Below are 13,702 nucleotides of genomic sequence, written 5' to 3'. Positions count from 1 at the left end.
GATCTGCTCGCTATTTAAATCAACCTCATGAATCCACTTCTCCTGATCATCAAAACCAGAAGGGACAGCAGCATTCCTAAGAGACATAGATTGGCATGCTTCACCTCCCATTGTGACTTCAAGGTCGAGAAAGATAACGGGCTTGGGACCCCGCCCGTACAAGATTTCACGACTGAAAAGAAATTTGCAACGCAGGTGTGCTGCTAATTGTAGGACAAGTTGGCCGAGATCACTGCATGCACCAGGAAAACCAATTTGTTCAAGTGCAACAAGTATTAACCTTAGCGCCGTCATAAACGAAGTCAATTTCCGCGCTTGGGATTTGGAAAATAGTGCAACTGGACCTCCAGCTGGTTATTTGGTTCTTTCTTTTTCCAATGTTGATTCGGAAGCTCAATTGGTTTCTTTTTCCCTTTTCCTATATGAATTTGTTTCTCTTCAAAACGATGAATGCACTTTTTATTTCTTATACTAACGGTTAGGTTAGCCATATTCTTCATTCGTTTAGATTTGCTCTCCTAATCTTCTTAGTTAATTAGTCCCCGAATCATTGCTCTATAATTTGATACTTGGAAGTGTATTTTATTTCCAACATTTCAATTTCTTAAAAGTCATAATTGTCCTTCAACTGTGATTTAGCTATTTCATTTAGGACATAGTTCAAAGTCAACCCATTCGAAAAAATTGAGATCCCCGTGTTATATATTATATTAAAAAAAATAAAAAATGTTTTCCATTAATAAGCATTTGTTCTAGAGGAATTGGTGACGCTAATCCTCCAAATAAAAAGGATATATTAATTCATTTCGCTAACTTGGTGTTTGATACCTCATTATCATATTGTTCAAAGGCTACGCTTGGATTAGTTCACGATCGAAAGGTTCTAGTTAAAACCCTAGATTTTTTATTTTTATTTTTGGTAAACTCTATTTATTTTGTTCGGCAATCGACTTTCTTACAAATAAGCGAGTTCAAATTAAGTGAAATAAATCAATTCTTTTAAAGATGTGCAATTATATACTTGCACATTGTGTGCACGCTTATTAATTCCATCAATGCTATTAATTCCATCAATGCTATTAACAAAAGGAACTCAAATGAGACGGATTAGAGAGTTTTGGGTGCAATGTGTCTAAAATTAAAATTAAAGGCGTAAAATGAAATTTGGATACAAGTTAGGAAGTACAAATGACCTTCGTAAGATGTTATTTTTTCTTTAAAAAAAAGGTTCTTTTAATTAATTAATTTGTTTATTTTTGGTAAAAGTGTTGCAATTTAAGGAATAAATGATAACTTTTAAAGTTTAAACCATTAATAGTGAATCCTTCTTTTTTTAAAAAAAAATAAAATAAAATAGTCTTACAGTGTGCCTTCATGTGAGCAAATAAAGAAAAGCCATGTATGCATGTATGAATTTGCATCGTATTGCATGCCAAATTTTGGTTCAACGACAGGCCTGTGACACAATAGCGTAAACGCCGTAAAGGCGTAAAAGTAACTAGTAACGCCTTTAATAATTACCCATCACTGTAACCTAGGCGTAATTCAGCTGAGCCGCTGACCTCTGCTTTCCCTGTATACCACACCGTTAAACCTTCCCCATTAACCTCAAACGCCGTTGTTTGCTCAGGTCGTCGCTTATACGGTGATCGTCCTGCTCTCCTTCAGCTCTTTTTCCTTCGTAAGCTCTCTTTATTGATGCATATATGTATACGAAGCGCAATATATTCTTTTTGTGTTCTTTTTTTTTTTTTTTTAAAGGTTGTGCCCACCTTTTCCCGCAGCCCTAATTTAACTCCTCCATTCCTTGGCCAGCTGAGATTAACTTGTCGAATTGGGTCATTTGGGATTCGAGAACTATTTTTGTTTTGTTTTAGTGTGTTTAAATTTGATTTGGGCGCGTAATGTGGAAGGTAGTATTTGTCTAATTGATTATTCTGTTGTTGTCCCATCAGATTTTGTTTGAACCTTTGCGATTTGAAGAGATGAGCAGCGGTCCGGCCCCATTTTCAGAGATTGGACGACGGGCTAGAGGTATTAGTAGTGAAAGTAATCAATGGATTAAATTTAATGCAGGATAATTGTATCATCGTGCCAATGATAATGTGTCTAGCTATCTGGTATAGCGGGTTTATAAGAATGTTTCTGGTTCAAGTTTCCATCGTTATAGATTTAATAAACGCGTTGTTATAATGGGCATTATTTGAATTGAAAATGTGAAAGTAAAGACTTTTGCTAATGGGGTTTAATAGTGAGAAAAGGTAAGTAAATGATTTTGGAGTGGCACGTTTGGTTCTTACCATGTAGGGAGAAGCTAGGAATATACTTCTGAAATACAAAGGAGAAAAAAAGATGTGTTTACTATATCTGTTCTTCTAAATACCTTGAACTGAATATGATTTTTGTGTTTATGTGCAGTGTCTTACAGATGGAATTGATCCTTTGCTTGTTCGCTATTTTTCTTTATGCTGTTAATCCCTGGAAGTGTGTGTTGTGTCACTTCTTAAGGAAATTCATTGAGCCGGATCTATGTGTCCCAAACTTCTCTGAAAATTGCCTTTTGACTAACTGCAAATGTTTTTGAAGATAAGCTCTGGATGTCTTTTTGAGCTGTAGCTACATTGACAATGTTGACAAGACATAGAAAGTATTGCATCTATAGAAGCCAGCTTCTGGCAATCCTTTCCTTCTGTATATTCTCATATAAAGACACGAATGGATTTCTTTGCTTCTGCTAAAATTGTCTGCTCTCTGGCTAAGATCTTTAATGCGTTTTTTCAGATGTTTTGGCTAAAGATTACAACTATGACCAGAAGATCACTATTTCCATTCCAAGCGCCACTGGAATGGTACTATACCTTCTAAGCTTTTCTCGTCATTCTAGATGCTTATAAATGATTTTTCAAGCCTTTAGCAGCTATTACTTACAGCTATTATGTAATTTTGAGAAAATATCTTGTCTGAAAAATAACTAAAATTATGTGACAGAGAATGTTGAATAATAATATATGCACTTAATTTTTACAGTAAGCATGATTTAGGCAAACTAATCATGGTTTTCATATGGGTTCTACTTTACTAATTAAAACAAGCCGTAACTTTTACTTTCCATTTCCTCATTGAGACCATGAATTAGTGAATTTCCTTCAGCATGCACTTCAAATTATTATTTTTTAAATTTCTTTCTCCTTTTATTAAGTTGTTAAAATTGACAATCAATCATTTCGTATTTTGCCAAGGCTCTATAACAGAGTTGAGTTTTTTTCCAGGGTCTTACAGCAACTGGTGTAAAGAGGGATCAAATTTTCGTCGGTGACATTAGTACACAATACAAGACTGGAAGGACTACTGTTGATGTGAAAGTTGATACGTATTCAAATGTATGATATGATTCCTACCTTTCAGCAGATTAATGACTAGGACATATAGTATTCCTTGCTATATCTTCAGCTTACTATTTTGTCCCTTGTAAATGATTCCCTTGTATTATATTCTGCCATAGAATAGGCATTCATTGGTATTTGTCTTTGCAGGTATCAACAAAGGTAACCTTGAATGAAGTCCTTTCATCTACAAAAGCAGCATTTAGTTTCAACATACCAGATCACAAGTCTGGCAAGGTTAGTCTTGTTAAATACAGGGTGAAAACCATTCACTCATCCAATGCAGTCATCTTTTAAAATCTTTGCATCTATGTTTATTAGTTTCAAGATACAATTAATTATGATAAATTGCTATACTTAAAAGTAAATGGGGCAATAAAGTATCACAATCTGGTTTTATTGTTAGACATTCTTGTTTCCTTGATAAGATTCTGAGTTGGCATATCCGAATTGATGTCATCTGGTGTGATGAAAGGAAACTACAGTTCTGACACATGTTGACCTTAATAGAGTTGTGTTGGATTTTAGCCAAGGAAAAACTCTAAAAATGAGACATGCATTTGAGGAGACTAGAACAGTTTACTTTCTTCATTGATGGATCATCAATGTATAGGAGTAAATTAACCAAAAAAAAAAAACACTATTTTTTCCTCAAGAATCTCAATGAAATCAACAAGAATTCAAAGGAAATTTGAACTAGTAAAATGTGAAAATCTAAATCTACTCCTGGTTGTTCTAACTAGTTGACTTATTCTTGAGCTAACAAAATCTACCCAAATCTACTGATGGACACAGTAAAAGTGGCATATCTCAAAAAGTTGCAATTTGGTTCTCCAAAATGGACTATCACTAGGACCAGTATAGCTATTTGTTTTACCACAATATTCTGAAACCATTGCATTGCACATCAGATTTCAGTTGAAGACATGAATTCTCCTAGTCGTAACTTAGGCACACCTTGTAAATATTATGTTCCTTGTTACCTGCCCCTACTCGTGCTGATACAAGTTTCTTGATCTGGCCTATTTTTCAGCTTGAAATACATTACCTTCATCCTCATGCAGCCATTAATTCCAGTATTGGCTTGAATCCTTCCCCTCTTTTGGAGATTTCTGGTGCAATTGGTCTAAAGGAATTAGCTGTTGGGGGTGAAATTGGATTTGATACTGCTTCTTCTTCTTTCACCAAGTACAATGCCGGAATAAGTTTCAACAAGCCCGACTTTTCTGCAGCACTCATACTGTATGTATTTGAAGTTTTCTGCATAATCTTGGTGCCTTGTTATATTTCTTTTATGGCTGTTTTGTGCAGAATTCTTTTTGGTTTTACTGTACGAGGCTTTGTGGTATGCTTGATTTGATGTGCTATGGGAAAATTTGCCAGCAAAAATCCTTAGTTTTAAGTCTTGTAGATTGTTCTAACTCATTGCATTCCTGTCTATTTTGAGAATTCATAGCCACTTGAGGTATTCCATAAACACTTTTGAGAGAATCCACGATCAAAGTAAATTATACTTGATTCTCTATGTAACTTTCTCCATTCATTAGGTGCAGAATCCACCATCAAATGGAGCTGAACATGGGATAAGCAAAAGTGATGAATTTAGAAATAGAAAGCAGTTGGGAATTAGTTGATTTGGAAGTTTCAGATAGAAAAAGATATTTTGGGCTTAATGCACAAAAGAAAATCTTCCTAGGCAGCTGGAAGACATGAGATGAGTAGTTGGCATTTGGCTAGAATAAATGGGTTGTTAAACTTAAGAAATAGTTAATGTTCTTCTCAGTCTTCTTTGTGGGGAAAAGGATAACCTTAGGAAGGGAAACTTCATGAACTAGAGAACTTGTGAAAAATGTGAACAAACTCTTCCAGAACTTTTTAGCATTCAAAAGTTGTTTATGATGAGCGAATCGTGCAAGGAGCATTGATGACTAGACTGTTCCATTCTGGAACTCCAATCTGAGAATTAGTATGTCTTCATGCTGATTTTTGTTTGCAACAGAATGTGATGGAAATGTTATTATGATCTAAGGAATTTATGTTCAGTTGTAGTGGTGAAAGGCAGGATGATGCAAATTTAATTGTGACATTTGGCAATTCATGCTGTGGGTTCTTCCCGTCATTTTGGAGCTTAAAATGCAAGATTTTGCAACTTTAACAAATTTATTTCATAAAGGTTGTGTATTATCCAGCTTGATAGCATCTTAGCACTAAACTTCTTTTTTCTTCACAATCTGGATCTGAATATCTTTTACCTGGTAGATCGCCTGGCCAAATGGTTCTTCTGTTTAGCATTTTTCATTACTGTTTTGGTTACATGCCTCATATTACAGTTGTGGCATTATTTATATAGATTTCATGCTAGAGATGAATTGACCGGGGACCCATTTCTATAGTAGTTGCCTACTTTCTTGTTGGAGCTGTTAAAATGAGAGGGGCATTATAAATGTCTGTATGCATAACTTCTGAATCCTGAAATCTGGCCATGGTTGTTTCCTATTCTTTGTGATCCATTTGGCATTATTTATATAGATTTCATGCTAGAGATGAATTGACCGGGGACCCATTTCTATAGTAGTTGCCTCCTTTCTTGTTGGAGCTGTTAAAATGAGAGGGGCATTATAAATGTCTGTATGCATAACTTCTGAATCCTGAAATCTGGCCATGGTTGTTTCCTATTCTTTGTGATCCATTTGTGATACAATTGGTGCTTTATGCTGGAGATTGATGGGCACCTAAGAGGATGAATTTTGTGTTGGGATTCAGTTATCCATGGCTGGAGCAACACTAAGTAATGATAGGTGCATGAACCTATTGACATATTTATGGCTGGGTGCTAATATAGAACTTCTAGTGTGTACCTTCTTTGTGTTCTAAGTTTGATGTTGGCAGAAAGCTGACTGCCTCTTATCACCGCACTTGCCTAAAATCTAATTTGGACTATGTTACTGTGCTGGGCCCCTCAATCTACTTATATACACTGACATCTGATTTCTAGTATCCTTTTGAGTGCATTGCTATATTGGATAAAGATTAAAGATTATGCATGTGATTATTACCCTCATAGTAGTTCAGAGGAGAAGTAAGCTCGTTTTGATCATCCCTCTAACGTTGTATTCTTTTCCACACAGGACGGACAAGGGAGAAACCCTAAAGGCATCATATGTTCACACCATAAATCCTTTGAGCGGGAATGAAGTTGCTGCTGAAATGATTCACAGATTTTCTACATATGAGAACAGTTTTAGCATTGGAAGCGTTCACAAATTTGATCCTCTCACCACAGTAAAAACAAGATTCTTTGATAATGGTAAGATTTCGATGCTGTGCCAACGGGAATGGAGGCCCAAATCCCTTGTTACTGTATCGGCCGAGTATGACTCAAAGTCCATTAATTCAACGCCCAAGTTGGGTCTTGCCGTAGCTCTTAAGCCTTGAGCAAATTTTGATGCTTCTCTGGTTGAGATTATTTTGTCTGGCACCTTGATCTTAACTATTCGAACCATGTGGTGGTCTACAATTTGTTTCAATCATATGCGGGTCTAAGAATTTAGCTTTTTGATGCATTTGCTAGCGTCCTCTGTGGGAAATGGACCCAATTTTGATACATCCACACAATTATGCTGATAATTTTGAAGAACTTTGTTACCAAAATGAGCAGCATAGTTGATTGTATCGTAGTTAATTGCCTGGAATGGCCGAAATTGTGGGGTATTGGAACTGGAAGTGATCCATTCTGAGCTCGAATTTTCATTGTTGACAATAAGCATTTCAGACAGATTCGGAAGCTTCTTAATTTGTTGTCGTCTTTACTTCTGGTTTAATAAGATGGAGATGCCTCTGTCCAGGAAATATATATATTTCCTTTTAGCAGGATGTTAAAGCAGGAAACACTTCAAGTTCATATTCTCACTCTCCTTTTTGACCTGGGTCTGAATTTGCAGCTGTATATGATCTAGGAAGCAGAAGACATACAGATCTTGATGCAGAAAATATCAACAACGTATGAGAAATATTTTGGTGACCAAATTAGCCATCGTCTCAGGGCTTTTAGAGTGCTTGTGAGATGCTTATCAAAGTACACTGCAACAGTTTTCGTCGAACTGAAAATCTTTCGGACTTCGTTTGCCCTTTTTGAGCACGAAGGTGAAAGTGATATCTTTATTACAAAACCTCCATGACGTGCAGACAAAACCTACATAAGAAATTCGAGTTAGTGATTGCATTCAACTATAGTTCTTCCATCTTTCAAAAAAAAAAAAGTATGGGCGTGTTTGGTAAATAAGTTTTCAACCAAGTTTGTTTTCTATAAATTTTTTAACAACTTTAGCCAGTAACTTCAAAAAATTCTTCAAAATTTTTAAATGATACACTTCAAAAAAATTTTATACAATTTTTGCAGTAAATTAGAGTAAACGGGCCATAGTTCTTCCATGAAGATAAAATTTATAAAATTTTAGATAAATACTAAAAAAACTCATTTGGTAAACGGGCCGTCGTTCTTCCATGAAGATAAGTATATTAGTAGGAAGAGAAAAGTCCACAGGTCACAAATGGTTGAATTTCAGTAATCCTTCAATTACAGCAAAAATGAAATAAATATTTCTTTTTCTACTGAATAGTAAATCCTTAGCGGTAATGATAAGCAGCAGCAAATTACACAAATGCACCCCAAATATTGCTATTGTTGTTGGCCCAGGTACATCAAATAAGCACACTCCACGCCAGACCAATTTTACTTCTCATCTAAGGTGAAAAAAATAGGGGGGGAAGAAGGAAGAAGAAAGGGAAAGCTTTAGAAGAAACAAAAACCCAAAATATTTCTTCCCCTGGAACGATCAACAGAACAGATAGCATCATCATCGCCACCCCTCTTCACCGACTGACCACCCGGCCCACCTCTCCCAAGTCCTTCGCCTGATCTTTAATTCTCCCAGCCAAAAGCTCTAATCATATCACTGAATTCCCAGCTCAAAATCAGCAAATTTCTGCACAAATAAGCTAAAAAAAAAAACGACAAAAAATGTCCCGCAATCCCGACAGCGACACCATTCCTCTTCACTCAACTTCTCAATCTGACATCGACGAGATCGAAAACCTCATCAATTCTCAGCCTTACCCTTCTTCCGTCCTCCCGGCTCGGCCCCCTTCTCCTCCACGCGCTTCCATCCCTATCTCCTCTTCCCCTCTGCCTCCCCCGGCCCCACCTCTCTCCTCTTCCTCCAATTCCACTAAGCCCATCCCCGTCCCTCCCGCTGCCGCCAAATTACCTCCATTGCCCCCGTCTTCCAACACCCGCTCTAATGGGACCAGTAATGTTGGTGGCTCGTCCAGTATTGCGGCTGCCGGGTTTGGTCCCGCTCCCAATACTCTAACCGAGCCCGTTTGGGACACCGTGAAAAGGGATCTGTCCAGAATCGTTAGTAATTTGAAATTGGTGGTTTTTCCTAACCCCTATAGGGAGGATCCGGGCAAGGCCTTGAGGGATTGGGATCTGTGGGGGCCTTTTTTCTTCATTGTCTTCTTGGGGCTTACCCTGTCTTGGTCTGCATCTGTTAAGAAGGTAATTTTAGCTTCCATTTGATCTGTTATTCTCCATTTTTGTGTGATTTTTATTTTTCTGACTTTCTTGCTATAGATTGCAATTAGGTCGCCGCCCATTTGATCTTTTTTGTCTGCCTATCTATGTTTATGTTTATCTTGCTCTAGCTGCAATTGGGCTACTCTCATTTTGTTTTTTAGTTAGTAATCCCTTGATCTGTTTCTTAGCATTTTTATGCTATTTTTATGTTCTTGTTGGAATGCGATTCGCTTCTTGTTATTTGTTGGATTTTGTGGTTGGGTAATTTATAGGCTATATAAGGAAATAATACTTGGGATTTTTTTTTTTTTTTTTGCTTCCCATAATTTGACTATGCGCTTTGGTGCAACTTGCATTTGGACCTTGGTTGATGCAGACATATGAGATAGTCATGTAAATCTCTAGGCATGCAGAATATGACTTCTTGATAATGCATGAGTTTAAAGAATGTTTTGAGGGTTTAAGGAAATGGAGAATGAATTGATAGAGAAGAGAGTGTATTAGTAGATAGATATGTATGGTTTGTCCAACAATGATCTAATCTCCAAGTTTTGGGATGGGACTCTATTCAGACGTGTGTATGTGCAAGAAAGGTTCGTGTCAGATTTAATGAGACCGCTTTGCTGGGTGTAACTAAGTAGAAGTGAAAGCTACAAAACCATGATTCATGTTTTGAATTTAGTTTATCTAGGAAATTTAAAGTGGCAAACTGATGGAAATTGATGGCTTCATTTGGCGTCTTTCTTTTTGCTTCCTCATTATTGATTTCTTGATAGTGTAAGTTGTCCATTAGAAAGAATGTTGTCTTACAGTTCGAGTTTCTTTTTTGCTGATATGGCAGTAATAGTTGTTACTGACTATATCTATAGATTCGGTATGTCTATCTTCGATAGGAAAACGACCAGTAGGTGTGGACTCAGTTTTAAGAAAAGGGTCATTACCAAATTTGCATTAAGAAAACATTTTTATGAAAGATGTTTTATAAATGCTGAAAAATGCTTGTGGCCTAATCATACTTTTTTCCATGGAATATTGGTTTACCTTTTCCAATCTGTATAGTCTGCTTTTAATTACCACGTTCTAGATTGGTTCATATGTTTCTTTTGAGTATCATCATTATTTGGATCAAGTTTGCTATTGATAACTTTTTTATCACAAAATAAGGGATAAACTAATGATTGATACTTCTTGATATTAAGAGAAAAAATTAATTGATTGATTGAAATTCGAATTGGAGTTGTCTCTTTAAGGACGTCTGATAATATTGGAATGATACTGAAAAGATTAGCATGGACCCTACAAGCTTGACCTATAACTACGCCTTTTGGTAATGCATATGTTTTGCATGTGTTCTGCATAATTTTACTTGGAACTTCTTCTTATGGCATTGCATTAGTTCTGCCTTCATTGGCATAGTACTTAACAGTTTTATACTGTTAGAGCTAAATTTACTCTTGTTTTAGGATTGTTGTTTTCTTCTTAAAAAACATCCCTGAAGATTACAAATATGTCCATAGTTTACATTGGTCATTTGTGCTTTAGGAATATGTTGGTGACAAAAGGTGATACCATATTGAAGGGAAAATTTGTACATGCGCACGGTGTATTGGCGATTGTCGTCTTTCCAGCATCACTTTGGTGTTATTATTTGCATTTATTAACCGGATTTACTTTTTAGTTTGACTTACATTTGTGAGAAGGAATAATTATACATGTGCCTGGTGCAGCACTCTTGTCCTTTCGGGATCATGTTGGCCTTATCCGTTGCATCTAGTGAAATCATATACTCTTTAGTTTGATTTTGAGATAGAGAGAGAGAGAGAGATCCAATATTCTAACAAAAGTTATATTAACAATTTGAGCAATGTTGCCAGCCAAAAAGAGTTACTAAGAATTAAGTTAGTGTAGTTGCCATGTAACAATTACTGGCTTATACTAAAACTGAGAAGTCTTGAAGCTAGAGGTCATGGTGCTAATAAATTGAGATAATGCTGTAACTTTTTCTTGAATCAAATGAAAGAAAAGTTATATATATATATAAATATGCATAAAGGTATTGATATGCAATTTATCTTGCTACTATTTGGGTCTGTACTGTGAAGGACTTGTGTCACCTGTGCAAGTAATTTTCCAATAGTCAACATTGAGAATGCTTCAGGTCCTTATTTTGATAAAATGATGGATTAATGCATCTCTATGAAGTTCTGAGCTTAGTTTGCATAATTTGAGATCGCCTTCAGACATGTTGCTCTTGGTTTTGCATGAACAATTCGATAATTGTTTCTTCAGTTCTGTTACTTTTGTATGCTCGTTAATTTTATCTTTACAGTTCTACTACTTATTTTTTACTCCTTTGCTTGGGTGCACATTCAGAATGGTTTGAATGGCACTAAAAATTGATGTTTTCTTCATCTTACTTTATCACAATCTAATGTTCTGATTTCGTGTGCTTTTGACCTTTTTGCAGTCTGAGGTTTTCGCTGTTGCATTTGCACTACTTGCTGCAGGAGCTGTGATTTTGACATTGAATGTATTGCTGCTGGTATGCATCCTTGCCTTGCTGACTTTTGCAAATATAGCTTGCATTTGCAAGCACCTGCGTCATTGTAGTTTATGCTTTTGTCCTTTCATGTTTTTTTCTTTAGGAATTAGTAGCTCTACTGTTTTAACACTTTCAGAAATAGGAATTGTGTTTATTGAACTGAGAAATTCTGAAGTGTTTAGTTCAAATAGCTGTAACTTTTCATGTTCATATTTTAGGGCGGTCACATAATCTTCTTCCAGAGCCTGAGCCTTCTGGGTTATTGTCTATTCCCTCTGGATGTTGGTGCCTTAATCTGCATGTTGAAGGACAATGTGATTTTGAAGGTGGTTGTGGTGTGTGTTACTTTAGCTTGGAGTTCATGGGCTGCTTATCCATTCATGAGCACAGCAGTTAATCCTAGGAGGAAAGCTCTAGCACTCTACCCTGTGTTCCTCATGTATGTATCTGTCGGTTTTCTGATCATTGCAATCGATTAATGCACTACTTTTGGTGGGTGCCAATCATAGCAATTTATACAAAGCGGATGACTCTTAGATGGCATTGTAGGGACTTGGTGTCTCGTACGAAAATTTTCTTGGATCTTCTGACACTATTTCTGACTGGATCCCCAGGTTTTCTGAAAATATCGCTTGTACTAGTTGTATGTAATTCCTTTACACGCCTTCCTTTTTGTTTTTGTAAACCACTCGCTAATGCAAGTTTCTTTGCACGAATTGTAGTAGCTATTGCAAGTCATTTTATCTCTTGAAGAGAATCGTTGAACTTGGTTTCAACTATTCAACAACTCTCTTTCATTTGGCTTCAGAAGGAAAAAGAAAAGATAATCATAGCAATTGACTACTTTGATTTGAACATGCTCGTGAAAACCTAGGCTAGGATCCGTGTATCACTGATCTTTGACGGTATACATGGCCGAATTTTTAACAGAGAAAATGCGGTACATCTTTTCCTGTATATGAATATAGGAGTCATCTCTCCTGCAGGGAAAGAGTTGAATCTTCAGCATTGCTCGTCTACCACAGTTATTGCTATAGCAGATAACCTGGTTTTGTTGGTTAACTGCACCATCTGCGGCTTGTTAGCTATATATGACGTACAGGAACTTTCGCAAGAGGCGATGTATGTTATCAGAATTCATGTTGAGTAGCAGCAAATAAATTACTGTATTCTTCAATTAGGCCAATACTTTCATCCCAGAATCACTCTCTTTTTCAAAATTCCAAGTACGTATAGCCTGTTGATCATGGATCAAACAGTTAACGTCAAGATCAGAATGGACAAATGGAAGGTATTAAAATTGAAGGGGGAGGAGAGGACGGGATTAATGTTTAGAAGATGAAATATAGGTGGCCATCATAGGGGTTGCGGATTGATGAATAAAGATCAGATGTGGGGTTTGTGACTTGGGAGAGGTTGCAAAAGTGGGAAGGAGAAAAGGTGATTTGGATGAGGAAGAGGGAGAATGACACATGCACTGGCGAGGATGCTAGTGAGAAACTGAGAATTGAGGTGAGTTGGGTCTATTTTTAATTAACAAAACTACTGGATTTCTTTTTTAAATTATGAAGAACAACCTAAAGACTGATGTCTGTGACTTGAAAGAGACACACACCTTGACCTAAAAACTTAAATAGTAATCGATGACCAAAACCCAAGTTGAAATTTGACTTCCAGGCTCAAAGCCATCATCCCAGCACATTGGAACAAGCTTTTTTTAAATTGCCTTTCACCTGTAGTATATCTTTTCAGCCTGGCTAAGATTCACGCAATATAAAGTAAACAAAAACACATTGCGGGTTGGAAGAGCCCACAAGTGCCTTATGAGTATGCCGCCACAACCACCAATGAAAAGGATATTTCTTTATTAATCTTAATAACTATTATGTTATGTGAATGTGAGTCGACGGGGAGCTTCCGAGGAAACCAACCAGTGATGATGGCGAGTCCAAGATGGGATCTGTATTAACTATTATTGATTATCTTCTAATCTTTCCTTGTTTGGTACAGTTGAGTGGTGGCAGCAAATTGATGCTCAACAGTCAGCACTTGAATGTCCATTATTGCCTCTAAAGCATAAGAAACAATGGAGGTGAATCAGCATGCAGTCATCCTAAAAATGTACGCGTGATTATTTTCACTACTATGAGCTTTTTCTACAAAGCTTTTCCTTTCTTCATTTCTGGGCGACTTTCTTTA

General features: G+C 36.6%; 2 protein-coding genes across 3 annotated transcripts; both read left to right on the top strand.

Moving 5' to 3' along the window:
- The first annotated feature begins 1,526 nt into the window (after window positions 1-1,526).
- LOC113694820 (mitochondrial outer membrane protein porin 4) lies at window positions 1,527-7,176 on the top strand. 2 transcript variants are annotated; one of them, XM_027213705.2, is made up of 7 exons: window positions 1,527-1,681; window positions 1,956-2,034; window positions 2,782-2,849; window positions 3,270-3,380; window positions 3,534-3,620; window positions 4,417-4,625; window positions 6,512-7,176. In XM_027213705.2, the coding sequence occupies exons 2-7, from the start codon at window positions 1,986-1,988 to the stop codon at window positions 6,816-6,818; spliced, it is 831 nt and encodes a 276-aa protein (XP_027069506.1). In that variant the 5' UTR covers window positions 1,527-1,681; window positions 1,956-1,985; the 3' UTR covers window positions 6,819-7,176. The 2 variants fall into 2 exon arrangements, with proteins under 2 accessions (XP_027069506.1, XP_027069507.1); XM_027213706.2 differs by having other exon boundaries at window positions 1,528-1,645; window positions 6,512-7,034.
- A 952-nt stretch (window positions 7,177-8,128) lies between these two features.
- On the top strand, window positions 8,129-12,219 carry LOC113697319 (protein YIP4b-like). The gene is made up of 3 exons (XM_027216898.2): window positions 8,129-8,943; window positions 11,429-11,503; window positions 11,722-12,219. Exons 1-3 carry the CDS (start codon window positions 8,404-8,406, stop codon window positions 11,980-11,982), a joined length of 876 nt encoding a protein of 291 aa, XP_027072699.1. The 5' UTR covers window positions 8,129-8,403; the 3' UTR covers window positions 11,983-12,219.
- Window positions 12,220-13,702: the final 1,483 nt, after the last annotated feature.

The sequence above is a fragment of the Coffea arabica genome, chromosome 6e (genome assembly GCF_036785885.1).
Source record: "Coffea arabica cultivar ET-39 chromosome 6e, Coffea Arabica ET-39 HiFi, whole genome shotgun sequence".
NCBI classification, from domain to species: Eukaryota; Viridiplantae; Streptophyta; class Magnoliopsida; order Gentianales; family Rubiaceae; genus Coffea; species Coffea arabica.
Note: the sequence above shows the minus strand (reverse complement) of the source record. Positions and strands in the feature narration are given on the sequence as shown.

What these genes read in the sequence shown, in the direction of transcription:
- LOC113694820 (XM_027213705.2), top strand. Translation starts at nt 1,986, where the DNA reads ATGAGCAGCGGTCCGGCCCCATTTTCAGAGATTGGACGACGGGCTAGA. An exon ending in TTCCAAGCGCCACTGGAATG is followed by an intron (nt 2,850 to 3,269) that starts GTACTATACCTT and finishes GTTTTTTTCCAG; the next exon opens with GGTCTTACAGCAACTGGTGT. An exon ending in CAGATCACAAGTCTGGCAAG is followed by an intron (nt 3,621 to 4,416) that starts GTTAGTCTTGTT and finishes CCTATTTTTCAG; the next exon opens with CTTGAAATACATTACCTTCA.
- LOC113697319 (XM_027216898.2), top strand. Translation starts at nt 8,404, where the DNA reads ATGTCCCGCAATCCCGACAGCGACACCATTCCTCTTCACTCAACTTCT. An exon ending in GGTCTGCATCTGTTAAGAAG is followed by an intron (nt 8,944 to 11,428) that starts GTAATTTTAGCT and finishes ACCTTTTTGCAG; the next exon opens with TCTGAGGTTTTCGCTGTTGC. An exon ending in CATTGAATGTATTGCTGCTG is followed by an intron (nt 11,504 to 11,721) that starts GTATGCATCCTT and finishes TTCATATTTTAG; the next exon opens with GGCGGTCACATAATCTTCTT.